Below are 26,004 nucleotides of genomic sequence, written 5' to 3'. Positions count from 1 at the left end.
AAACGAGCCAGGTGTCCTTGAGTGGTAAATGATTAAACACACTGTGGCACACCCATTCCATGGAATACTACTCAGTAATAAAAAGCAACAACTATCATAGGACAACAACCCGGGTGGAGCTCCAGGGAGCTATGCTAAGTGAAAAAAGCCCATCCCCAAAGGGTACATACTATATGTTCCCATTTTTGCAGCATTCTTGAGATGACAAAATTACAGAAATGAAGAACAGATTGGTAGTGGCAGAGGTTAAAGGGAGTGGGTGTCTTTCAACCACTTTCAAAGGCAACCCAGAGATCCTGGTAGAGATGGAAACATTCTGGTGCTTGACTGTATCATTGTCAACATCCTGGTTGTGATGTTGTACTACAGTTTCCCAAGGCATTACCACTGAGGGAGACTAGAGAGAGAACACAAAGGATCTTTGTATTATTTCAATTCCATGTCAATCTACAAATGATCTCAAAGGCTTAATTAAAAATAAGTAACCGGGGATCCCTGGGTGGCTCAGCGGTTTAGCGCTTGCCTTTGACCCAGAGCGTGATCCTGGAGTCCGGGGATCGAGTCCTGGGTCGGGCTCCTGGCATGGAGCCTGCTTCTCCCTCTGCCTGTGTCTCTGCCTCTCTCTGCCTCTCTCTCTCTCTCTCTCTCATGAATAAATAAATCTTTTAAAAATAAATAAATAAAAATAAGTAACCGAAATCAACTTTCTAATATCTAATATGTTTAAATTGGGAAAATAGGGAGTAACTCCAGAACAATGCTGTATTTCTTAAGGACAAGGGCATCTATGGTCTCCCTTGGCACAAATTAGAAATGTAATCTTATCTTGTTAAAGTCATTTGTAGGTAGTGCAAACTCATGAAATGTCGGACCCGCCAAGGAAATATGGGGACACACCTTTGGTGCACATTCTCTAAGAAATCCAAATCTAGTCCTCTGCATATGCTGAGTCCAAGTAAGAACACGTGAGGGTCACAGAGCTCTGTTATCCAGCTGTGACATGTGGCTTGGTCCTTGAGGCTGCACAAGAGAGTGCACCGGAAATGGCAGGACTCATTTCTACACACAACAGTGCTTCAAAAGTCAATGAAGCTGTGTCTCGTGTCAGCCTAGAAGGGAGGATGTCAGAACCACAGGTCCTGCCCTCACACGGCACTGCACTTCCTGGATGGGCCAAGCCCAGCAGCCCCACCTCTACTGCAGGTGCACTCAGGAGTGACCCAAAACACATGTATGACAAGCTGCCCCCCAGCTCCAGACCCACAGATCCCACTGCCAACCAGGCAGGCCTCTTAGGGTTCCTGCTCCCACATTTAGACATGTCCTTCTGCCAACACTTCCCCCACAGGCCAGCTTCACCACCTCTCCCACACTCAATCCTCATGTTTGGGCTCCAAATTCTTCCTTTCTTCTCAGAAATAAATTCAAGCAGCTTTCACTTGAACAAACAGACAAGACCCCTGCTCCCATGGAGCTTTCATTCAAACATAGACAGGAAATAAATACTAAATACTACCATAAAGTAAACTACATAGTATGGAGAGTATGGTGACAATTCCATAGTATGGAGTGACTGGTGACAAGTCTATGGAAAAAAGAGAGATCAGAGAAAGGTCAGGGTCAACAGAGGTCTCACTGGAAAAGACTGGAAGGACAAGGAATGGGCCACAGCCTGAAGCAGGAGGACCACAGCTAGTGGCAAGAGCCAAGTGAACCAGGGGAGAGGAGCTGGGGATGAACAGGACGCAGAGCATCACACAGGCACTTCTAAGGCCTTTACACCAAGCACTGTGGCACTTTTTGAGCAGAAGGCCAACATTTGACTTAAGTTTAAAAAGCAACATTCTGGTTGCTTTACTAAAAACAGAACATAAGGGGCAGGGCAGAAGTCAGGACCCTTTGGGGAGGGTGCTCAGCAATCCTATTGAGAGAGAAGGGAAGGGGAGCGGCCGTGCCCTCAGGTGTCCTGAAGGTAACAGGGTTTCTGGACAGACCTGATGGGGTATGGAACAAAGAGGAGCCAACAACTACCCCCTTGAACAGCTGGAGATGGAGCTGCCATTCTGAGATGAAGAAGGCTGTGACCAGGCCTTGCAGTTTTAGAGAGCAATGAACAATATTTCATCACGCTGAAGATGTTCATACCTGACAATTCTACCCTTAGAAACACATTCCAGAGAAACTCATGCCCCTGTGCCCAGGAAGGCGAGTCTAAGAATGGTAATGCTGTTTATAATGGCCAAAGCTGGGAAATCCAAGCCAAGAGTGGGACACTCTGGACACTGGACCACTATGTAAGCCACCAACTAACAACTAAGCACTATGATCCTTTGACAAGGGCGGTATTTGTAAAAAGTTCTCAGGCCCGTGGGATGCCTGGGTGGCTCAGTGGTTGAACATCTGTCTTCAGCTCAGGTCGTGATCTCTGGGTCCTGGGATCAAATCCCGCATCAGGCTTCCTCCAGGAAGCCAGCTTCTCCCTCTACCTGTGTCTCTGCCTCTCTCTGGGTGTCTCTAATAAATACATAAATAAAAATTTAAAAAAAAAAAAAAAGTTCTGAGGTTCATGCCCCACTTCCCAGAAACCCTGATTTAATTCCAGGAATCCGGAATCCGTCATGTTAAACCTTGAATCATTTAACTGAAGGCAGACGTATCCACACAGATCGACCTTGAAAACACAACCCTGGGTGAAAAGAGCAAGTTGTGGGAGCTGATAGTATGACACCATTTACTTACAACTGAAACCTGGCCAAATACTATATGCTACTTATACCTACATATGGGAGAAGAGAAAGGATTAAAGTGTGTGCGCGCATGCACACACACACACACACACACACACACACACAAATGATAAATAACAAACTCAGAACTGGGATGACTCTGGGGAGAGGGCAAGAGGGGTAGGTAGGATCCAGAATATAAATGACTTCAAGTACATCCACACTGTTTCGTTCTCAGGCTGAGAAGGATTCATAGTTGTCCATTGTGTTACTTTTTGAATGCCTGAAATATTTAATAATTTTTTAAATGTTAAACATTTTGGCACAAAAATATGCTAACATACCCAAGTCAGAGCTTGAGACACACACAGTATGTCCTATATTTATAGTTAATAGTTTACTGTATGTATACAGATGAAAATACACAGTAGGTACAGTTTACAGTACTTATAGTTTATAGTCTAGCCTTAGAGAAGGGAGTGGGTCAGCCCGAAACCATGTCTGCAGATGGATTCTGCTGGTCAAATGGGGGGACCGCCAGGGAGCCTGAACGTGGTGTGGTGTTCACGCATGCGTTCACTCAGCCACAGAATGCCCTCCTCCAGGGGCTCTTGTGGCTGCTGCACGCCCAGCCGCCTCCACAGGCTACTGGGCATTTCAAGGCAGTCACACGTTATTCCTAATTGGCCTCTCCAATTTCTCATCCTGTAGTAGGCTCCTGCTAAAGAACTGGCTGAGTGTGTGAAAATAAGGCTGATGGCTTCTGAAGGGAGGAAGGGCAAGGTACTGGCCGGACTGCTCAAAGGGAAGCTACTAGAGATCAACAAAGAAACCTTTCCAACACACCCCTTTCCGTGAACATTAGGGTGGCAGCCGCCGGAAGCTAATATCAAACCATAGAAACTTCCTTTCTGAGGATTATCAAAGCAGGCAGAGATACACGTCCCACTGCTCAAGAGCAAGCCAGCTCCCTAAGCCTCAGTGAGGGTAAAGGGCATGGCAGAGACAGCACAGCAGTTACGACAGAGAGAGAGAGTCACTGGTGCAAATGACTTGTCTCTAGGCCTCAGCTTCTTAATCTCCAAAACAGGTACCAGCGCCTGTCCCTCGGGGTCATTCTGAAGGTGCACAAGGAAGGCCATTATTGCTGCTGGCGGCAGGACGGTGCTGGCTGGTCCACAGGACAGCACAGATCAGAGCACACAAGGCGATGCAGGACATGAGAGCCAAGGGTTGGCTCCCCAACTGCTCTTACAGCGAGCTGGCACAGTCACAGCGGACAGCGGGGAGCAGGGGACACCGAGCAGCCCATGTGGGCATCTGGTCAGCAGCTGCCTGAAGTACTATCCAACACCACTGGGGGAAAAAAATCACTTGTCTACGACACTTCAAATAAGGAGTGAGACTATTTCCAGGCTCCACAGTGCCTTGTCTTGGGGATGGTGGGCTGAAACTTCTCCTGTGACAAAGTTCAGACAATGAAAATTCATCACAGAGAAGTTTAGCTGACCCGCAGGCTTTCTGTTTGACCAGGTGGGAACCAAAGATGTTTCTAGCATGTGGGTGAAGTCACAACACCAAGTCTGTGGCTTTAAAAACCCCAGCCTGTTGGGACGCCTGAGTGGCTCAGCAGTTGAGAGTCTCCCTTCAGCTCAGGGCGTCATCCTAGAGTCCCGGGATCAAGTTCCACATTGGGCTCCCTGCATGGAGCCTGCTTCTCTTTCTACCTGTGTCTCTGCCTCTCATGAATAAATAAAATCTTTAAAAAAAAGAAATCCCAGCCTTCCACCTCTAAGAAATACAAGACAAAAATCAACCCTCTGGAGATGCTTACAGTCATCTTCAATTCCTTCCACTCATTTCATTTTAAATCCTTACATTTCCACTGCTTTCCCATACAGCTTCACACAGTTTTACTGCCAATACCTGTAGCTCTTACCTGCCGCTCTCCCCGCTTGCAGAACATTTCCCAACTGCTCAAATGGGTCAATACGGAAGTGGCCCAGCAAAAACAAAAACTGAATTTTAAAATCGACGTACAAGACCCCGTGGCTCACTGAAGGAGACCAGAGACGCTGGAATAACAAATCAGAGCCTCGAAGTTCAGCCACTGACCAAAGGAGGAGCAAAGGGACAGCGTCCGGGCAGGAATGGGAACCTGGAAATACTGTGCTAATTATAGTTCCTCAGCCCGAGGGACTCGGAAAGGTGGCCAAGAATAAGTATCTGGCGCATTTGGTAATTTCTGTCACTTCCTGTTACTCACATCCTGCTGTTCCAATGCTGCCCAAAATGCTGGATTCGCCATACACAAATCCCTACCTTGAAGCCCCCTGAGACCCAGACTATTCAAAACAGCTGGGATGTGCGTAGACAACAGACTTCCTCAAGGAGCGCCATACCAAACACAAAAATAGCACCATGCAAACAAGCACCAGGAGGTCCCTGGGCGAAAGCAGCCCCAGAATGCAGGTTCAGACGCCCCAGGTACCCAACAGCATGGGGCCCGACCTCCAAAGGAGCCTAGGTATGAACTGCTAGCAGAGTACTTGTTCTCTAAAGCTCTGCTCATGTCTAGTCTCAGGGCAGCTCTGAGGGCAGAAGGGGATCCCCATCACCACAATTCTTACACCTGCCCAGGGGCCCACAGCACACAGTATAAGCACCCTCCGCCACACTCAAGCTTTCAACCCTCCTGAGGACACCAGTCCCCAGGAACACAGGACACTCGGGTAGGAGCAAAGCCAACTGGGCCAGAGGCCAAAATTGCTTTTAATCCATCAGAGAACAGATTTTTTTAAAAGAAGAAAAAGCAAGATGAAGCAAAAAGGAAAGATTATACCTAAAACTGAAATGCAACAAAAATATGTTGGGGTTATTGATCAATATAGTATTTCTACAGCTCTTTATTAAGCTTTGAAATGTCGTGCTTATGTGTGGAAAACTTTAGAGACTACAGGTGGCCCTAAGTAGGGTGCTGGAGGCAGACAGCCCCCCCGCGGGTACCCCACACATCCCCTCCCCCCCCACAGCAAGCAGGAAGCAAGAAGCTGATATACAGAAGGCAAAACACAAACAAACCACCCTACCATGCCTCCAACAACGAAGCACTATGAATATCCTAAATCTCCAAAAACTTATGCTGTGACCACACAGTGGAATACCATACAGCGAAGTTTCACAAGTGCAATGTGAGCATGTATTCATGGACACAGATGTTCATAATATAATGCATTGTTTTGATTTCCCTTTTTTTTTTTTTTAACGTAGGCTTCACGTCCAATGTGGAGCCCGGCGGAGGGTTTGAACTCACAACCCTGAGATTATGACCTGAGCTGAGATCAAGGGTCAGATGCTGGGCAGCCCAGGTGGCTCAGCGGTTTAGCGCCACCTTCAACCCAGGGCGTGATCCTGGAGACCCGGGATTGAGTCCTACATCAGGCTCCCTGCATGGAGCCTGCTTCTCCCTCTGCCTGTGTCTCTGCCTCTCTCTGTCTCTCATGAATAAATAAAATCTTTACCAAAAAAATCAATCAGCCAGATGCTTAACTGGCTGAGTCACTCAGGTGCCCCATAATATAATGTATTTCTTAGTTTTATTTATTTATTCATGAGAAACACAGAGGGAGAGGCAGAGACACAGGGAGAGGGAGAAGCAGGCTCCATGCAGGGAGCCCAACGTGGGACCTCATCCCGGGATCCCATGACCACGCCCTGGGCCAAAGGCAGGCACCAAACCATTGAGCCACCCAGGGATCCCATATTTTCCACACTTTCTAAAGTAAAACGTGTTTAAAATACATCTATGCCTTTTTCTTTTCTTTTTTTTTTTTTTACCAACAAACTCATTATCTGGGACAAAAAAACTATCAACTGCCTACGCAATTAGCTTCGTGCCCTTCTACATTCCAGAATGGCCCTGCTGTTCCTAGTAGCCTCCCGCTCAGCCTGGCTACCAGCACATTTCCCACCTTCCCTACAGGAACAGCACTGGGGGAGCTCCCAGGAAAGCTCTTTGAAGAGATGAAAAGGTGGGGGCCGCCCCAGTCCTGGCCCAAGCCCCTTCTGCAGCTCCTGCAGCAGGCATCTAGCCACACAAAAGGACCCTCAGAGTGGAAGTTGGGTCTCTGGCGACTATCGGGCTCCACACTGGCCCCAGACTGCTGGCCCCTGGTCTTTTCTAGGGAGAGAAACAAACCTCTACCGTATTTAAACCACTGCTAGCTGTGCTTCCTCTTCAATACCCCCAAACCTAACCTGAGACACCACCCTCATCATCACAGACCAAGGCACAGAAATGGAATCTCCTTTCTCCTCCAGGTTAATAACATGATTTCTCGTTAAGTAAAACTGAAAATTCTCAACTCAAATGGACAGCAACACCAAGGGAGCCTAATTTAACAGAGTCACAGTAAGGCTGAAATAATAACACTGAAAATCAAATCTGAGGACACAAGTCAGGGCCAGGCAAACTACAGCGCACCACCTGTTCTTTTTAAAGAAAGTTTTACAGGAACACAGTCATTCCTGTTTATTTACATATTGTCTCCGACTGCTACATATGGCCAGAGACCCTATAGCTCACAAAGCCTATAATATCTGGTCTGCTATAGAAGTCTGCTGCTAACCTCAGATATATAAATTGCTCACATGTGTCTCAGGAGGAGCATAAAAAGAATTTGGTGTGGAGGGGTTAAATGCAATTTGTTGCAAAAAAAAAAAAAAAAAAGATGGAATTTCCACCTTGTCCCTTCTCTCTGCCTCTGGATCCACAAAGGAGGAGTCTCCATCCTGCTCCCTGAGGAACCCCTGAGTACCTGGCAGGTAGTACATGCTCAATAAATACAGAACTGAACACATCCCATCTACATGAAGGTCACTCACTGAGCAATTTAGGCTGAAAACCCTTCTGACTGTGGAACACAGTGATGTATCCTTGAGCTTAACTCCCCTGATGCACCCTATCCCCACCTCACGGAGAACATTTCCAGGTGGTTTACCCTACACAGTGAGGAGTCCCATGTTCCCCCACTTTCCTGTGATTCAGTCCGGGAACCTCGCTGTCTGGGAAGAGACCCATGCTGAGGCCGCGTGGCAACCTGTGTGAGGACGTGCTCAAATCGGCAAAGCACAAGGCCAGCAGGAGCAGAATCGGAGGTGTGGATCCTAGCCACCCCTTACCCTGTCCCTCACGTCCCTCCCCTCCCGGGCAATCCACACACAAGATGCAAGGGGCAGCCATCTCCTCTTCTCCAGGATGAACTCTGAGGAAAACAGCTTCAGACGTGTCACCAACACCACAAAATGAAGGTTTCAAATCTGCTGGTCATGATGCAAAACTGGAGAAGAAGGAGACAAAGATGCTGGATGGGAGCCCTTGCTCTTCATGTGGCCCTGCTGAGGTTCAGCCGGAAGCTGAAGTCACAGACTCACGCGCACGCCCATGACTGGATGACCACGTGTCCCAACCCTGTTTCACACGCTTAGGAAACAAATACCCAGAGAGCACAGATGACTCCTCAGGGCCACACTGCTTGTAGGAGGCAGAGTGGGGGCCACAAGACAGTTGGCCAATGGTCACATCCAGAGCATGATGTGACCTGTGGAGCTCCCTCCTGGAAGGATGGAGTAGCTGACCCACATGGTCTAGGGGAGCTGCTGAGTGTCAGCTCCCATGCCTAATCTCTGCAGCTGTTGAAGGTACAAAGAACCAGCCTCTGAGACACAAAGGTGGGAGGGGGCACTAAACCCCTCTAGATGCCAGGGACCTGAACAGAGTCATATTCTCTCAGAGATGCCCGGTCCAAATCACACTGTCCTTTCTAACTCTCCAAGTGACTAATGCACTTGGTCCGCAGCAGTCATGTATAAGTAATCCAGGAAAAGGACATCTCAGACCACATTCCCAGTAAGGCAGGTAAATCACACACAACGTCAATTGCCGTTAGGGATAATCTTGCCCCATGTATAACCCCCTCTTCCTAACTTTAAACAATTTATCCCTCTCCTCTGACCATGCTTCCTGTATTCCTCTGGTATTTCAAGTATATTTCAAAACTGAAAAGAAGTCCGACCACAAGATTTAACATTTTAAAAAACCGAAACAGAAAAAGGTTGAAAATATATTTTTCTCCTTGGCAAGTCCTGATTCAGAGGGTCTGTCTACCAGGGCTGTGGAGGCATCACTGGGTATTTGAAAAGCCACCATGAGACAGCATGGCATGTGGGTTGGCTGAGGCCAGCTGGCCTGACTCAGGACCCATCTCCCTTTGTCATGGCACAGCTCTGACACAGTCCCACGCGGATGGAAAAGACAGGAAAGCGTCCCAGGGATGCCAAGTGACAGAAATACAGCAACAACAAACCAGCTAACCCAACAGATATTTATAGAATGCCTACTTTGTGCCAGGCATGGCTCTGGGGCGCTGGAATAGAGAGTGAGTCAATAAGCCCCAGGACATCCCTTTTCTCTTAAAGTTTACACCTCTCCCTCCAACAAACAAATTAGAGGGGGGAAAGAAAGGGTGCATATAATGTTACTGCTGACACAAGAAACAGAATTATATACATTAAAAACTTTAACTTATGGGAGTGCCTCAGTTGGGCATCCAACTCTTGATCTCAGCTCAGATCTTTTTTTTTTTTTTTTTTTTTTCCAGCTCAGATCTTGATCTCAGGGTTGTGAATTCAAGCCCCGCACTGGGTTTTAAGCTGGGTGCGAAGCTTATTTAGAAAAAAAAAAATTTAATCTGTGATAAAAAATGTCAAAAGATACTACCAAAAACCTTCCCCAAAAGAAAACTCCACACCAAGTGTTACTGGGAAATTCTAGCAAGAATTTAAGAAAGAAATAATAAACTTTATCAAAAAAACAGAGGGGGTAACAATGATATCCCCCCCTTCTGTTATGATGCTAGTTTATATGTTTTATAAAGCCAGCTTAACCTAAGTATCAAAACCTGACAAAGGTAAAAGAGAAAATTACAAACCAATATTATTCATGGATATAGATGCAAAAATCACTAACAAAATAAGAGCAAGTTGAATTTAACAATAAATAAAAAGGATAATACATCATGAGGATTCAAGGTTTGTCTCAGGAATACAAGGTTGGTTTACCATTCAAAAATCAATTTCATTTGCCCTTTTAAGAAAATTAAGGGGAGGGCAGCCCTGGTGGCTCAGCGGTTTAGTGCTGCCTTCAGCCCGGGGCCTGATCCTGGGGACCCGGGATCGAGTCCCATGTCGGGCTCCCTGCGTGGAGCCTGCTTCTCCCTCTGCCTGTGTCTCTGCCTCTCTCTGTGTGTCTCTCATAAATAAATAAATTAAATATTTTTTAAAAAAAGAAAATTAAGGGGAAAGCAAACATATGATCACTTCAGTAGAAGCAGAAAAACATCTGATAGCATTCAACACTCATTCACAATGAACATTCTCAGCAAATAAGAAAATCCTCAAACTGAAAAAGGGCACCTACAAAAAGCCTACAGCTAACATCATACCCAATAATAAAAAGCTGAATTGTTTCCTAGTAAGATTAGAAGAAATGAAAATACTCCTGCATACACTACTTGTATTCAACATTATACCAGCAGTCCTAACTTTTTCAACAAGGCAAGAAAAAAAAAAAATACAAGGCATCTGGGCAAGATAGAAATACAGAAATACAGTGGTCCCTATTTGTAGATGATACAACTATTGATATAGATATTTCTGAAGAATCTACAAACCAACTACTAGAATTAATAAGTTGTTTTCCAAGGTCACAAAATCCATTATATTCTTATATATCTGCAATAAACTATGAAACATATTTTTAAATTTCATTTAATAGGAACAAAAAAAATACACTACATAGGAATGAATCTAACAAAAGACATTAAAAATATCTACCCTGAAAAAACACAAAACTGTGCCAAGAGAAATTAAAGACCTAAATAAATACGGAGTTCATGGGAATACCTAAATATATAAATATGTTCATGAGAAAATTCAATGTCATTAAGATACCGATTCTCCCCAAATTGATATAGATTTGATGCAATTTCTTTTTTTTAAGATTTATTTATTTATTTATGATAGAGAGAGAGAGAGAGAGAGAGAGAGAGAGAGAGAGGCAGAGACACAGGAGGAGGGAGAAATAGGCTCCGTGCCAGGAGCCCGATGTGGAACTCGATCCCGGGACTCCAGGATTGCGCCCTGGGCCAAAGGCAGGCACTAAACCACTGAGCCACCCAGGGATCTCCTAGATTTGATGCAATTTCAATCAAGAGTCCAGCAGGCTGAAGCACCCTGATCTCAGGGTTGTGAGTTCAAGCCCCACGCTAGGTATAGAGATTACTTAAAAATAAAATCTTAAGAAAAAAAAAAATTCTAGCAAGCTTATTTTGTAGAAATGGACTATTTTTAAAATTTACACGAAAATGGAAAGGACTTAGAAAGAACCAAAGCAATTTTAAGAACAAAAGTTACAGGACTTGCCCTGTCTGATTTCAACACCTACTGCAAAGTTATAACAATCAAGAAATTGTGGTATTTGGGTAAGGTTAGACATATAGATCAATGGAACAGGACAGGAAGTCTGGAAAAGAGATTCACAAACATATGGTCAATTGATTTACAGCAAAGATGTCAAGGTGATTCAATGAGAAAAGAAACATCTCTTCAACAATGCTACTGAAAAAACTGAGCATCCATAAGGAAAAAATGAGCATCAACTCCTACCTCACATTATGCACAAAATTAACTACACTAGTCACAATCCTAACTTCTAGAAAAAAACCTTTGTGATATGGAGGCAGAAAAAGGTTTCTTGGATTGAAAAACACGCAGCATGAACCATAAAGAAAAAAAACTGATGAATTCAATTTCACCAAAAAGAATGACATTGTCCTTCTAAAGATGTCCACACAAAAAAGGCAAGCCACAGATTGGAAAAAACATTCATAACACATGTCACACAAAGATTTATATCCAAAATATACAAAGAACTCTTACAACTCACTAACAAGACAACCGATTCAACACAAAAATAGACAAATGATTCTACTACACACTTCACAAAGACAGACAAACGGCCAACAGGCACATGAAAAGATGCTGACATTATTTGTCATCAGGAAAATGGAAATTAAGACACAATAAGATACCACTACGCATCTATCAGGAAACATAAAATAAAAGACTGACAACACCATGTGCTGGTGGCTGCCGAACAACTGGACCTCCCTGCACTGCAGGTGGCCACGTAAAATCCCAAGCACCTTGGAAAAGAGTTGAGCAGTTTCTTAAAAAGTTAAGCATGGGGGAAATCCCTGGGTGGCTCAGTGGTTGAGCTCCTGCCTTCAGCCCAGGGCATGATCCTGCAGTCCCGGGATCGAGTCCCACGTCAGGCTCCGGGCATAGGGCCTGCTTCTCCCTCTGCCTGTGTCTCTGCCTCTCTCTGTGTGTCTCCCATGAATAAATAAATAAAATCTTAAAAAAAAAAAAAAGTTAAACATACACCTAGTGTATGACCCAGCAATTCTACTAGGTATTTACCAAGGGAAACAAAAACATATGTCCACACAAAGACTTGTATACAAATGTTCATGGTAGGGCAGCCCCAGTGGCTCAGCGGTTTAGCGCCGCCTTCAGCCCAGGGTGTGATCCTGGAGACCCAGGATCAAGTCCCACGTCAGGCTCCCTGCATGGGGCCTGCTTCGCCCTCTGCCTGTGTCTCTGCCTCCCCCCCACCTCTGTGTCTCTCACGAATAAATAAAATCTTAAAAAAAAATGTTCATGGTAGCTTTATTTGTAATAACTCAAAACTGGAAATGGCTCAAATGAACAACAACAGGTAAATGGATCAGCAAATTGGGGTAAAAGAATAAACTGAAAAAAAAAAAAAAAAGAATAAACTGTCAATATTCCCAAAAAGGGAAAGTTTCAAAATCATTATATTGAGCCAAAGATGCCATAATAAGGGGGATACACTTTCAATTTATATTGAATTATTATTCAATTTACAATGAATTATTCAATTTATACAGAATTCTAAGAAAAGAAAGCAAAATAATCTTAAAGACAGGGAGGGTGCAGAGAAAGGACGGCTCACGAGGAAACTTTCAGGGGATGGAAATGTTTGTCACCCTGTCTGGTGACAGTTTCAGCAGGAGCGGGGGTGAGGGAGTGACAACTCAACAAGCTGTACACTTTATTAAACAGTGCGGTTCATTGTACAGCAATTCTACCTCAAATGAGTTATAAAAATAACATCAACCTATCTCAGTGCACTGGAATATGCTCTAAAGGACAGGGTGAACCTTTCTCTGAATGGCTGGTATGACCATATAGTTTTATCATCCACAGCCAGGAAATTTCTGCAAGTCAAGTGGGTGCTAAAAATGATTAACGGTATTATCTCCTGTACGACAGGGTGTGTGAACTGGCAGTGCCCCGTACAAAGCAGCACTCACAGCTTTGGAAACAACCAATCCCCAACCTATCCCTTGGTGCGATTCGATATTTGCTGCATAAAGCAAACCGAAATGTTCATTCCTCAGAAGACAGCCATCCGGAGCGGGCAGTGCTGGAGGGCCAGCGTGGCCTGGGCCCCTGCCTCCCAGTCATGGAAGCGGTCCTGGTCCTCCGTGTCCGGGGCAGGACAGATGCCAAGGCTCCTGCATCAAGGTCAGCATCCCTCTGGCCCCACCAAGGACGGGGTGGGGACCAACCCCACTGCTCACTATTCTCCAAATGTGCAATTACTCTGACCCACCATCTTTGGACTTTTGCAGCCAGCAAACATGAGGCAGCAGTGAGGAACAGGGCCCCTGAACCGGACCAGCTTTTCCAATGAAGGTCCAGCAGGGGGCGCCCAGCGGGCTCAGTCAGTGCAGCCTGAGACTAGATCTGAGTCGTCAGTTCCAACCCCACTTGGGCCACAGGGCCTACTTTAAGAAGGAAAAAAAAAAAGCCAGCAGGCACGGAGGCCGGTGCTGTGCAGGAGACTTATGTGAGCCTTACGTGAGCACCTCAACACCAGGCTGAGGTCTGGAGGTTTAGTTAAACATCCTGTACAGAACTGGTACAGTAGCTCCTAACGTCCTCCTCCTGACTTAAAGGGGGGGAGGGGCCGGAATCACATGTTTCATTTCTGAGTTTACATTTCAAAGCAGGTGCTTCAGCTGTGGAAGGGGAGAGATTATTGAGTCAATAAACAGCAACCTCCCTGCCACAGAACAGCGAATTATCTTAATTTGATAACAAGTTGTTTCAAGGAAATAAAAAGCTCCTACTCACTCCTCTACCTACTCTGAAATACTAAGTAATTCCGGGACAGGAAAGCGGGGTTTTTTAAACATGATCTCCTAAAGAATGATTATCATTTTCCTAACTTTCAAGGAAAGAAACAAGACAGGACTTGGCTCTATCATATCCCTGGCACAATGACCAAAGAACACTGGGTAAAGGAGGACTAAAGTTAATTTCCTAGACACCCTAAGAAAAAACTCAATAATATCCACATACCTTCTCCACTGTTTCTTTTCCCAAAGAACTCTTTACTTTATAAAAGTTAAGGGATCCCTGGGTGGCGCAGCAGTTTAGCGCCTGCCTTTGGCCCAGGGCGTGATCCTCGAGACCAGGGATCAAATCCCACGTCGGGCTCCCGGTGCATGGAGCCTGCTTCTCCCTCTGCCTGTGTCTTTGCCTCTCTCTCTCTCTCTCTCTCTGTGACTATCATAAATAAATAAATAAATAAATAAATAAATAAATAAATAAATAAATAAATGTTATACTATAGTCTTTAAACTGTCCATTTTGGTTTTTGTTTCTTCTATCATTTGTAAATAAAAACAATTAGAAGTATTAACATTTCACACACACGTACTGTAAAAACGGCTTAGATTTCACAAGCAACCTCTACTCGATAACACGCACAGCCCAGACAAGCGAGAGTCCTTCCCCACCCTGAATCCTAAATACACGTAACAGACACCCACCACTGGCCCCAGCACTCACCAGAAGGCTGCCAGAAGACAGTGCCTCCTCCCTCCGCCTGCTTGGAACAACTGAAAGAACAGAATCCTAAGGAATCCTAAGCCCTCGTGTGGAGTACCTGGCTCTCAGGACCCAGAGGCAGGTGAAGCCTTCAGCAAAACCCCACACTTAGCAAACACACACTACCAATTTGGCTCAACGCCTGCTTCTTCCTACTTCTTGAAACTGAGAACACAGAGTGGATTATGAAGCAGAGAATTCACTGGATTCACTTCCTCCTGCAGCTGCTCACCTAGTCCTGCTTGCCCTGTCCAAAGGGTGTTTTAACGATCATAGCCTTTAATCAACTAAGCACCTACTATGTGCTGAGCGCTTGCCCACACCACCGTGAGTGAGGTAGTGGTGCCCCTATTCTGCCAATGGGAGGATGAAGCCACAGGTGTTAAGATGTGGAGATCCCCAGCTGACAGCTGGCACAGCCAGGACGTGAGGTCAGTTCTCCTGGAGCCCTGCGTTTCAACAGGAACCACGGTGGGCTTGCTCATGGCAGTGAGCCCAGGCAGCAGGAGCTGCTATCCTAAATATGTAGGGCTTCCCGTCTGGCAGGTCTTCTAGCTTCAGAGGACTCATGGGACACCCTCTGCCCATGAGGACAACTTTCCCCACCCCAGCTCCAGGCCTGCAGTCACAGAAACTGGGAAGAGTTTCCATGAAGGAAATCTGCCAATTATATATATAGCTTTTCCTTTCTCTAAGCCAAAGTGACCGGCACAGGGGTTTTGCCCAGGAAATATCTGAGTTCCAAACAAGCTGAGAAGGAAAACTGATGTTGAAATCTGGATAAAGGTCATGGTTCCTCACCAAAGGAGCAGCACTGACCACCCCACAGGCTGACGTCTGCTGGAAACAGCTGAGAAAGACAGGTCCAGGGCTCCACCCTATGCAGTTCCACTAAGGAGTTCATTCATTCAACAAGCGTGAATGACAGAGGAGATTTAAAACAACTAAAAATATTACTTAAATCCATTACATAGCTTCCTTTTTATTTAGCGTTATTGGGCAATAATTACTAAAAACAGGAAAAGTAAAAGGTTAAGGAAAACCAAAGTTTTTCTCCTGTTTTTAGTAGTTTTGGCCGCTAGCTCTAAGGAAAGTAACTCTCCCGATATCTACTCTTCATTTTTTTTTTAACATTTTTATTTATTTATGATAGTCACAGAGAGAGAGAGAGGCAGAGACATAGGCAGAGGGAGAAGCAGGCTCCATGCACCGAGAGCCCGACGTGGGATTCGATCCCGGGTCTCCAGGATCGCGCCCTGGGCCAAAGGCAGGCGCCAAACCGCTGCGCCACCCAGGGATCCCCCGGTATCTACTCTTCAGCTCCAGATGCTATCTTTCTACACTCTCTGGACCTCATCTGAAATCCTCTGAAACTCCTGTACCTCGGAATAACTGCTAAGTGTGGCAAGTTGAACTTCTACCCTCACTGACGAGTCGTGGTGCAGGTAAAAACCAGGAAACCTTCAGGGGGCACTTTTCTGCCAACCCAGTGACCTATTTCACAGATGAAAAAAGAGAGTCATGACAGCTAACAAAGCCACCTTTATAATAGACCTCGTAAAACCTCTGGATACCATTAAATACTTCAACAGTATTCTTTGGGGAAAAGGAAGTTATAAATACAGTCACAACAAATCACTCCTTGTTTTGTATGGGATGGCTATTCTGACACAATCACTTTAGGGCAATCATTAGGATGATGCTACGAGGAAAAAGCCAACTACATCAATCCCTACCCCAGTAAGCTACATGGTATGGACACACAACTAAGCAGAGGTGCCACATCCTACTTTGGGACAGTTGTGTGAGACTTCAATATGGCATTCCGCAGAAGCAGCCCCCTAAACACGTATATGAGTGAGGAAATACAGATTAAGTGATCAACTATGCGACATCTACAAAATATCCCACCGATAAAGGTGATCAGTTAGAGACTCATGCTGTGCAAGTGTTTACAATGAAAATATAAAATTACACACATATTGATGTGTGAAAAATGTGTGAAATGTAACATACGCCTCTGACATGTGATTGAAGGGGACCCAAAGAAAGCAGCTGCTGAGCTGCTGTGACCTTTCCGCCCCGACCTGAAATCTCCTCCAAAATCATTATTACCATGTACACACTCTACAAAATAAATGGATAAGCTGCCCTGCACACGGTTCCAATCCTGGGACCCTCCTGGACCCCACTCCAGAGCCCATGCACACGCCCCTTCTCCGTGGCCACGTCCAGACCCCAGGCACACACAGATGCTTCTGTCCCCGAGCACGCACTGTGTTCTGCACCCTCCTCTGCAATACTTGTCACCCGGCACTATATTCTCTTCTTCTCATGTCTAACAGGCTCTGAGAAGTCCCTGAATGCAGGCAGCATGGTTGTCCACCTCCGTCTGCCCTCAGGCACCCAGTGGAGACTGTGCCACCACACTGAGTGGTTGAAAGAAGGAAAAATGAGTCTTTCCAAAACATGCATCTTTTCCAACTGGTTTCTATTTGATTTCAGAAATCAGACTGCCCAGGTAAGACGGTGCTGTTGCCAAATTATTCCTGTATTCCTCAGAGGTAAACAAGAAGTTTTCAAACTGTCAAACTTGCTGGAAACACACACACACACCACAGGGATGACACACACACCCGGACACACTTACACATGGACACACACACAAACAGAAAGAAGCCAGCCCAACCCAAAGCTGCTCACCCGAATCCAGAGACACAGCTTCTGGGAAGCTCCTCGGCCCAGCACTCAGAGCATTTGTATGAGGGTAAGGGCAAGAGGAAGGGGCCTGGCCCACAGAATTGTCTACAATGACGAATGTTTGTTCTGTAGGACTTCAAAAATATCCTCTCTGAACAGAAAGGAGCAATGAAACCTACTTCCTGGCTCACGGTCGCTGGCACAGCCAGGTGTGTATCCTGCACTGAGGACAGCAAGCCTCAAAGAGAACCCCTGGCCTCAAGTCAAGACCCAAGAAGGTGTAACCAAGAGTGCAGATTACCAAGGAGCCTGTGCTCATCTGGCATCACAAGTGTGGGTCCCAAATGAGGCTGCACCTCAAAATCAGGGAAAGCTCTAAAACCTCACCCAATTTTCAAATCAGAATCTCAGGGGATGGTGCCAGAAACTTTTTTTTGTTTCCCCCAAAGTGTCCTCAGGCACAGCCAAGTTTGGGAGCCACCACCCTGAAGGAGATGTCAGCGTGTTCCCTCTGACCACAGAAAGACCCTATAGAAGAGAGAGTTCTCACCCTACCTGAGGAACGGACAGGGGCTACAGAGCGAGCTTGGGGAGACGGCCTTCAGACTGAGGCGCCCCACCAAGACCAGGGTGACCTGGACACTGGGCATTTGGTCCCTACAAAGAACAGGTTGGCAGGAGCAGGTCTGTGGTGAGGCAAGAGGCTGGGACAGCTGGGGAGCGCCAGGTCCCCTGGACCGTAAGAGCTAAGAACAGAGGTGGCACTCAGTGATTTATACCACATTTAGAAATGGGCAGAATGTGACTCTTTTTTAATGGTTTTATATTTCAGGTATATTCCAGTCAAACTTGTCTTTCCTCTTCAAGGTCCAGCTCAAAAGCAGTTGCTGCCAGGACCCCAGGGATAAGGGTAAAACATCAGACTGCTTTAGGTCCAATAAAGTCTAGAATAATCCACAGTAACTTTAATTAGAAGTTACTATTCAGCAAACACAGAAGGTATGAAACATTTCACTTAAGAAAGTAAGTAAGCAAGGGTGGCTCAGCAGTTGAGCATCTGCCTTCAGCTCAAGGTGTAATCCCAGAGTTCCAGGATCAAGTCCCACATCGGGCTCCCTGCATAGAGCCTGCTTCTGTCTCTGCCTGTGTCTCTGCCTCTCTCTGTGTGTCCCTCATGGATAAATAAATAAAATCTTAAAAAAAAAAAAAAAAAAAAAGGTAAGCCAAACTAAAAGAGAAATGTCTAATTAAGTATCAAATGACATCATAAATTAATTTGTTTCATTTTCAATTCACCCATTGAATAGATAGGCACTGAGTGCCTACAACCATACTATTAATAGCAGCAAACACTTACATCATGCCTACATTGTATTAACTCATTTAATCCTCACAGCAACCCAACAGTAGGTAATGTTACTATTCCCCACTTCTCAGATGAGGAAACTAAGGCTCTGAGTGGTTTAGTGACTTGATCAGGGCCACTCAGCTAGTGAGAAGCCAAACTGGGATTTGTGGCCAGGCCTCCCAGTCCTTGTCCCGGAGCCCTGGCACAGAACAAGGACCCATGGCGGGTACGGTCAACAATAAAGAAAGGAATATAACCTAGTCCTAGTCTAGGCCCTAACACTTGAGGAAACATAAATCCTGGCTATTCAAAGACATAGTCCCTTGCTTCCTCTGGGAAAACTAAAACATGGAAATACCACTAAATTTTCCCCATAAATGAAGTAAAAAAGTAACTGAAAATGTTACAGCATGAGTCCCTAACACACAAGCAGCGTAACTCATAAAGCACGATCCTTCCCTCGGGCTCCTGTTCCCCCACAGTATGGGCTTTCTGGATCCCTGCTGAGAACTGCCCTAATCCCTGCCCTCCGGGTGCTCAGGGGAGACCCAGAGCCCCAGTGAGGGAGGGTGTTGTGAGCACCCACCCACCTGCCCGGGGAACTGGATGTGTGCCTCGACAAAATCAGAGCCAGCTGCTGCTCCCAGGGCCAAGGTACCACCCAGCGCCAGCACAACCCGAGGAGTTGGAGGAAAAGGGCTCAGGCAAAAGCCCGAGGGCCATGAGCACAGGACACTGTGATAGGAGGTGACGTCCCTGACAGGGGTGAAGGGCTCCAGGCAGTGAAACTTCCAGAGAGGCACCGTCCTCTCCCAGGCAACATAGGCACAAATGCCTCGCAATCCCCCATGCTCCGGGCTCTTTGCCATCCGAGGCCCCGGGCCAGTACTCACCCCACACCCTGCCTGCAGGTGGCCCTCGTCCTGCTTCCCGCTATCCAGCAGTAGCACCTGTGTCCACCTGCCATGAGTCCCTTTGTCCTACATATTTTAGAAAATTTTCACTAAATTCAATTCAGCTGATTCTGCTTCCCTCAAAAGGGACAGTGCCTCTGACATTAGCAACCATGAAGTCAATCTCTCAGGTGAAATTTCTAGAACTGGAGGGGCCAGTAATGTGCCCTGGTAAGGGGAGGGTGTCCAGAGCCACTTGAGTTTGGCCCTGCACATGTGAGGTGACTGTGGGGCCTTGTGCAGAGCGGCTTTCTGGGAAGCAGTGATTACCGACTGCTCAAAACCCCATTTTTGCTTACCACCCTACTGAATTCCCAAGTCATGTAAAACAAGGGATGGCACTGGTAAAGAGCAGTGAGTGTTTAACCAAAGCGCCTGCAGCTCTGCTCCCCATTTAGCCCTTTCTCTCCACTGTGGCTCCATACCTCCCACCAGATCACAGCAAAGGCCACCCCACCCGCCTGACCTCCTCACATCCATTCTGGCCACCTCCTCCTGGAAGATCTAGTCTTTGGCAGCAGCCAGATCTGTAACAAAAACTGTTATCACCTCTCAGCTTTCAAAATCTTTTTTTTTTTTAAAGATTTTATTTATTTTATTCATAGAGACACACAGAGAGAGAAGGAGAGAGAGAGACAGGCAGAGGGAGAAGCAGGCTCCACGCAGGGAGCCCGACATGGGACTGGATCCCGGGTCTCCAGGATCACACCCCTGGCTGCAGGCGGCGCCAAACCACTGCACCACTGGGGCTGCCCAGCTTTCAAAATCTTAATGGCTTCCCAGTACCCAATGGCAAAAAAAGTTCAAACTCCGCACAGCCTGAAAAGCATTTTACCTCTGACCTCTGCCCATGTCACCACCCTCACACACTCTGCCCCACTGGGCAGAAACCACTCCTACCCTCGGACACTCACACTTGTTGGCCACGGTTCCCTCTCGGCCTCAGGCCTCCAAGCCTCTCATCCCTGACACCTGCCTCCCACTGCAGCCCTGAGCCAGTTCCTCCCTGGCCTGCTGTTTCTGGGAATGCCCAGCCCCACTGCACCCAAGGGGCTGCACACTGCATGAGGGAGGACCTGCATGGCTCCCCAGATTGCAGCCCACTGGAAGCACTCTACTGAGTGAGATCAGTGAGGGGAACAGGACCCAAGTCATCCTGGAATTAGCGGCAATCAAGTCACTTCTCAACAAATGCTCTGTGCTCTTGGGTAAAGCAGTGAACAGAACAAACAAAAACCCTTGCTCTCATGCAGCATACACTACAGCACTGGAACAAATAAAACTGAATGGACTTAAAGGAGGGACTGTAAGGCACGGATTGGGTGGAAGCATGAGAACAGAGGTGTGCTGTGCCCCACTGCTTCAACTTGTTTTTGCTGCATTATGACACTAAAGGAGGTGATGAAATTTCATCACATCTTTATTAAAATAGGACAAAAACTGAAGATGATGAAAACAATGACTTCAGAAATAAATCAGTAAAAGCACTAAACTCTGATGGCCCTGTGGGGCCTGGCACACTCTATAGTTCCAAGTTGCTACAGGAAGCTCATGGAAGAAGCCAGCACAGAACTGGAAGACAACTAAAATCATTACAGAACTCAAAGATGAATATCTCAGGCAGGGGGGAATATCCAAGTTAACTAAAACATTTGGAAACCCAAAAGAATATGGAAAATCTTTCCCTGAAGCAGAAAATGACCATATTAAACAAAGTATTTTTAAAATACCACTCTATCAAACAAGAAATAGCCAGGATAAAAACAAACTAAAAAGAACATGAAAGAGGGCAGCTCTGGTGGCCCAGCGTTTTAGTGCCGCCTTTGGCCCAGGGTGTGATCCTGGAGTTCCAGGATCGAGTCCCACGTCGGGCTCCCTGCATGGAGCCTGCTTCTCCCTCTGCCTGTGTCTCTGCCTCTCTCTCTATCTCTCATGAACAAATAAATAAAATCAAGGAAAAAAAAAAAAAAAGAAGAAGAAGAAAGAAAGAAAGCACAACATGGTCAGCCACTAAATGCGGTAGTCCGATGTACAAAAATCCTGACAAGCAGAAAATGTCTCAAGTTCACTGTTACAAAGAGTTTCAGGGTGAGGTTAAAAAAACTTCTAACAATATATTGCTTATAAGAATGAAATCTAAAAGAGCTATAAAAAAACTGAAGATAAAAGTGAGGGTGGAAGACAGAAGTATGCATTATCAACAAATTCTGAACAAGGAAACATAGCAATATTAGTATCAGAGTACAGTTAGGGGTAAAGTCTGTTCAGCTAAAAAAGATGTAACCTTGTTGACAAATAATTACTCCGTAACGAGGATACTAACATTTATGTGTTTAAAAGAGCTTCAAAAATGGTGGTGAAAAGTGTTGCAAATATAGGAATAAAATGACAAATATAATTGTCCTGAAACACAGTAATTCCTCATCAGTCTCTGGAAGATTAAGTAAATTTAAAAAAGGATCATAAGATCTAAACAACAAATTTCATAAATTGTGACATAGACCAAACTTTATTCCCTTTAGTAAATAGATTATCCTTCAAGTAAATGGTAAATGGTATCTAACATTTCTCACATTTTATAAAAAGTGATCTTAATGTCCGATATCATTGAGTGACAAGATACAGAAAAAATTAAACTAGCAACAATTGCCAATTCATCCATTAAGTGGAAGAGGCTGAGAGGCTCTGGCAGTACCACAGGACTGGTGGGGAAAAACAAATTCAGAGCCCAACAGAGAATGAATACCTCAATTTACAGCTGAGAGTCTTAAAGGAGTAGCCATGAAAGCAGGACAGCAATCAAAAGGAATGAAATCTTGCATGGAACTAGAGTGTATTACACTAAGACAAATACCATATGATTTCACTCATATGCAGAATTTAAGAAACAAAACAGATAAACAGAGGAAGGGAAGGAAAAATAAAGTAAGATAAAAATAGAGGGAGAGGCAAACCATAAGAGACTCTTAACTATAGGAAACAAACTAAGGGTTGGGGGGGCAAGGGGAGAAGCTTGGAAGGCACTTGAGGTTATAAGCACTGGGTGTTATATGCAACTGATGAATCCACTAAACTCTACCCTGAACCTAAAGACACACTATATGTTAACTAACTTGACTTTAAAAGGGGGGGAGGGGCAGAGAGAATAAAAAGAGACCAGCCAATGGAAAAAGTAAAGCCCATATTCAAATTAGCTCTATCACAAACTGGATTTAAGACAATCTGCTAAAAAAAATAAAAATAAAAATAAAAAATAAAAAAGAAAGACAATCTGCTGCTACTCTGCCTACCTACCAGAAGCAAAAGTAAATGCCAGCAGAAGACATCATCATCTCAGCATAAAATTATCTTGACAATTTTTCCAACAATGCCTGTCGACCAAAATTAACAGACATACCAGGAAAAAAGACTAAAGGAACAAAAGCCAAGAGAAAAACTAGACAATAGAAAAAGACCCATAAAAGAACCAGATATTTGAGTTTTCAAAGACTTTAAAATAAATATGCTTAATATAGGGACTTTGGCAGGTAACTAGAAACCTTTTTTAAAAAATCAAATGAAAATTCTCAAGCTGAAAGAATAAAGTAACTGAAAGTGAAAACTCAATAGATTTAATAACAGACAAACCTGAAGAACATCAGAAGATAATAATGATAATAAAGCATCCAGAGTGAAAAGAATAGAAAATATTTTTTTAAAGAATGTAAGAAACAGGGCAGCCTGGTAGCTCAGCGGTTTGGCGCTGCCTTCGGCCCAGGGTGTGATCCTGGAGACCCCGGATCAAATCCTACATTAGGCTCCATGCATGGAGCCTGCCTCTCCTGCGTCTCCCACTTCTCCCTTTGCCTGTGTCTCTGCCTCTCTCTCTCTCTCTCTCATGAATAAATAAAATCTTAAAAAAAAAAAAAAAGAATATAAGAAACATATGGAAGACAGTGAAAAGACCTAACATACAAGCCCCAGAATAAAGGGGAAAAAATTGGATAGAAGCAATACTTTAATAAATAATAACCAAGCGTTTGCCCAAACTGACAAGAGAAGGAATGTAAATCCACAGATTTCAGAAGTGCTAGGAATGCTAAGAAAGATAAATACAAAGAAACATGCCTGGAAAAATCATAATAAAACATAACAAAAATCTTAAAAGTAGTAGACAATAGGAAGAAAGGTATATTACCCTCCAAAGAGCAACAGTAAGACTGATATATTACTTCTAACAGAAGTAATGGAAGCTAAAATACAATGACTTTTTTTTTTAAATGTAAGCCCTCTATCCAATGTGGGGCTTGAACTTACAACCCCAAGATCAAGAGTCACATGCTGCCCTGACTGAGCCAGCCAGGTGTCCCTACAAGAACATTTTTAGATTGCTGAAGAAAATCCCTGCCAAGCTGGAATTGTAGAACAAGCAAAACTATCCTTCAAAAAAGTGAAATAGGGCAGCCCCAGTGGCTCAGCGGTTTGGCACCACCTTCAGCCCAGGGCGTGATCCTGGAGACCCAGGATCGAGTCCCACATCAGGCTCCCTGCATGGAGCCTGCTTCTCCCTCTGCCTGTGTCTCTGCCTCTCTATGTGTGTGTGTCTCTCATGAATAAATAAATAAAAATCTTTAAAAAAAGAAAGTGAAATAAAATATTTTCAAGCAAAAATAGGAACCCCTACAAAAGAAATACTGAAGGGAGTTTTCCCAGACAGAAGGAATATTACCCTAAATGGATGAGAGAAATACAAAAAGAAATGAAGAGCAACAGAAAGGGCAAATAACCATTATAAATCTAAATGACCACAGACTATATAATAATGACCTATGAGTTTTCAAATATTTGTTAAGATTAAATAAACAATAAACAGAAAGGCAAGAAGAGAGCATAGAGGTTTGTTGTTTTTTTAACTACCACAAATTAACTGTAATTTCAATTATAATTTCAGTAGCAATGAAGAGTATAGAGAGTACAAACACTCTGAGATCCCTGCATTATCAGGGAAGCTCTAAAAAAAGTACTAACCATATTACAATTTAATAAATCAAGGATATATTTTATAATCTGTAGAATATCCACTAAAATAATGTATATGAAACAAGCTACTAGAAAAGGGAAACTGAAATAAGTAATCCATTTAAGAAAGGAAGAAATGTGTGAAAAAAATATAAAAAGACAAAGAGAAAACAAGTAACATTTTAGATTTATACCCAAGTACAAGAGTATCTAAAGTATAGATTAAACATAATCCAATCCCATCAAAAACACTGGTCCATTTCAAAATTAAATAATACAATGGTCAATCTTAAAAACCACACAACCATGTGCTGCTGATAAAAGATACACCTTAAATATAAACAAAAAGGCTGCAAGCAAAAGAAAATTATATATAATTACTTACAAAACAATTACCAACCAAAATAAAGCTACTGCAGCTATAGTAACTCAAACTTTAAGGCAAAAAAAATATAAAGAGAACAGAGAGTTATTTCATAAAAGATTCAATCTAGTAAGAATATAAAATAACCTTAAATCTATATGCACTTAAATATAACCCTCTAAATACATAAATCAAAACTAACAGAATGAAAACAAACAAACAACAAAAAAAAAAAAAAAAACAGGGAAGTCCACAATCACAGTAGGAGATTTTAATAAGTCTTACTCAATAACTAATAAGACAAGCAGAAAAAACAAATCAGTAGGTTATAAAGTATTTGAGAAAAATAACTAATCCTTTGTCCTAATCAAATGCATACAGGAACTACTGAATCCAATGTTATGTTCAAATGCACATGGAACTTTTATGAAAACTGGTGGGTCATAAAAAGTCTCAACAAGGGATGCCTAGGTGGCTCAGGGGTTGAGCATCTGCCTTCAGCTCAGGGCGTGATCCATGGTCTGGGGAGCAAGTCCCATGTCAGGTCCCCGTGGGGAGCCTGCTTCTCCCTCTGCCTGTCTTTGCCTCTCTGTGTTTCTCATAAGTAAGTAAAATAAAATCTTTAAAAAAAAAATCTCAACAATTCTGAAGAATTAAAATCAAAACGTTTATTTTCTGATCATAGTAGAATGAAGCTAGAAATCAATAACAATACAAATAGAAAAATCCCCCAAGTGCCATATTAGGAACTGCACAGATCACAAATAGACACAAAATAGGGCAGCCCCGGTGGCTCAGCGGTTTAGCGCCGCCTTCAGTCCAGGACATGATCCTGGAGACCTGGGATCGAGTCCCACGTCAAGCTCCTTACAT

At 44.3% G+C, this 26,004-nt stretch overlaps 1 protein-coding gene across 5 annotated transcripts in view; it reads right to left on the bottom strand.

The window, feature by feature from the left end:
• Positions 1–26,004, bottom strand: part of DGKD (diacylglycerol kinase delta) — a 110,518-nt gene that overhangs the window by 50,753 nt on the left and 33,761 nt on the right. Inside the window, exon 1 of one of the 5 annotated variants that reach the window (XM_038574232.1) lies at positions 14,730–14,860. The exons of 3 other annotated variants lie outside the window; for them this stretch is intronic. Coding sequence is in view for 1 of the 2 variants with exons in the window: in XM_038574231.1 (XP_038430159.1) it covers positions 4,666–4,692 (27 nt within the window). In the remaining variant the exon portion in view is untranslated. Of the gene's footprint in view, positions 1–4,665; positions 4,860–14,729; positions 14,861–26,004 lie in introns of those variants that run through there. One more of the 5 variants, XM_038574231.1, reaches the window with a different exon arrangement.

Source organism: Canis lupus, chromosome 25 (assembly GCF_011100685.1).
Source record: "Canis lupus familiaris isolate Mischka breed German Shepherd chromosome 25, alternate assembly UU_Cfam_GSD_1.0, whole genome shotgun sequence".
NCBI lineage: Eukaryota > Metazoa > Chordata > Mammalia > Carnivora > Canidae > Canis > Canis lupus.
The sequence above is the reverse complement of the archived record's forward strand: the minus strand, read 5'-3'. Positions and strand labels throughout refer to the sequence as shown.